Here is a 1288-nt window from a genome sequence, read left to right on the forward strand (position 1 = left end):
ATGTTGATATCAGAGAGGAAGGGAGAGGGAGAGAGAGATAGAAGCATCAATGATGAGAGAGAATTATTGATTGGCTGCCTCATGCCTCCTACTGGGGATCGAGACTGCAACCAGGCATGTGCCCTTGACCAGAATTGAACCTGGGACCCTTCAGTCTGCAGGCCTGTGCTCTATCCACTGAGCCACACCTGCTAGGGCTCTGGTTGCTATTTTAATGACCTCTATAAGCTAAATATTATTGACATTTAAGGAATTGTTTTCAAATGTGTAGAAATTTTGGGGGAGAGAAGGCTATAGCTTTTGAACTGATATCTACTTTTATTGCATTGCTATTTTATTTATTTATGTACTTTTTTTAGAGAGAGTGGAAGGGAGGGAGGGAGAGAGGGAGAGAGAGAGAGAAACATCAATGTGAGAGAGACACATCGATCGGTTGCCTCCCGCACGTGCCCCAACCAGGGCTGGGGATCAAACCTGCAACCCAGGTTCATGCTCTTGAGCAGGAATTGAACACATGACCCTTTGATGTATGGGCTGATACTCTCACCATTGAGAAACACTGGCTGCATTGCTATTTTAAATAATATACTGACCTACCATTTAAACTTGCATTGAGAGAAAGCTCTGCGGCTAAGAAAATGGTTTGGAAAACTCTAGTTTACCCTGAGCCCACACCCTGGACATACTGAGGCCCCAGTGAATCGATGGCAAATGTGAGATTAGGACCCGGATGTTGTAACTCATATCCATCCTGTGCACAAGCAGCTCGGCTTCAGGGCCTGGGTGGTGGAGCGAGCGCAGAATGGGGGAGGCCGGGTCCGCGGAGCCCAGCTCTGTGGGTGTCCACGGGAGGGGCAGCCTCCGGCCCCCTGGGAGGCAGGACCCTCAGCTGTCACCTGGGCAGATGCAGCCCTGTGATCCGGGCACCCCTGTGCACGCACGCACGCAGGGTGGGAAAGGCAGCCTGCGGGCAACCAGGAAGCGGCAGGATTGGCGATGGTGGAAGGAGAGGCGGACACACGGTGTTAACCAGCAGGTTTATGGCCTCGGCGGCTCTCCGACAGCTCAGTAGGGCCCTGTTGGCTCTAACTCTACAGTGGAAGCAGGAGAACAGAGGACCGAAACCACGTGATCTTCCGCTCACGGGGGGAGGGTGGAGGGTGGCAGAGGTCTTCTCGCTGGAGGTCTCCAGGGCGGCTGCTACTCCAGGGCTGTGGGAGAGGATGGGGCAAAGGGGCAGAGGAGGCCATCAGGGAGGCAAGGGGCCAGGTCCCCGGTGCCCCCACCC

At 54.0% G+C, this 1288-nt stretch overlaps 1 protein-coding gene across 1 annotated transcript in view; it reads right to left on the bottom strand.

Moving 5' to 3' along the window:
• Positions 1–1018: 1018 nt before the first annotated feature.
• The window catches only part of CEACAM16 (carcinoembryonic antigen-related cell adhesion molecule 16), an 8567-nt gene continuing 8297 nt past the window's right edge, over positions 1019–1288 (bottom strand). The window contains exon 6 of the mRNA XM_014537368.1: positions 1019–1211. Within this exon, the coding sequence (XP_014392854.1) occupies positions 1201–1211 (11 nt within the window). The 3' untranslated portion in view covers positions 1019–1200. The remainder of the gene's footprint in view (positions 1212–1288) is intronic.

This window comes from Myotis brandtii, unplaced genomic scaffold, assembly GCF_000412655.1.
Source record: "Myotis brandtii unplaced genomic scaffold, ASM41265v1 scaffold1774, whole genome shotgun sequence".
Classification (NCBI taxonomy): Eukaryota; Metazoa; Chordata; class Mammalia; order Chiroptera; family Vespertilionidae; genus Myotis; species Myotis brandtii.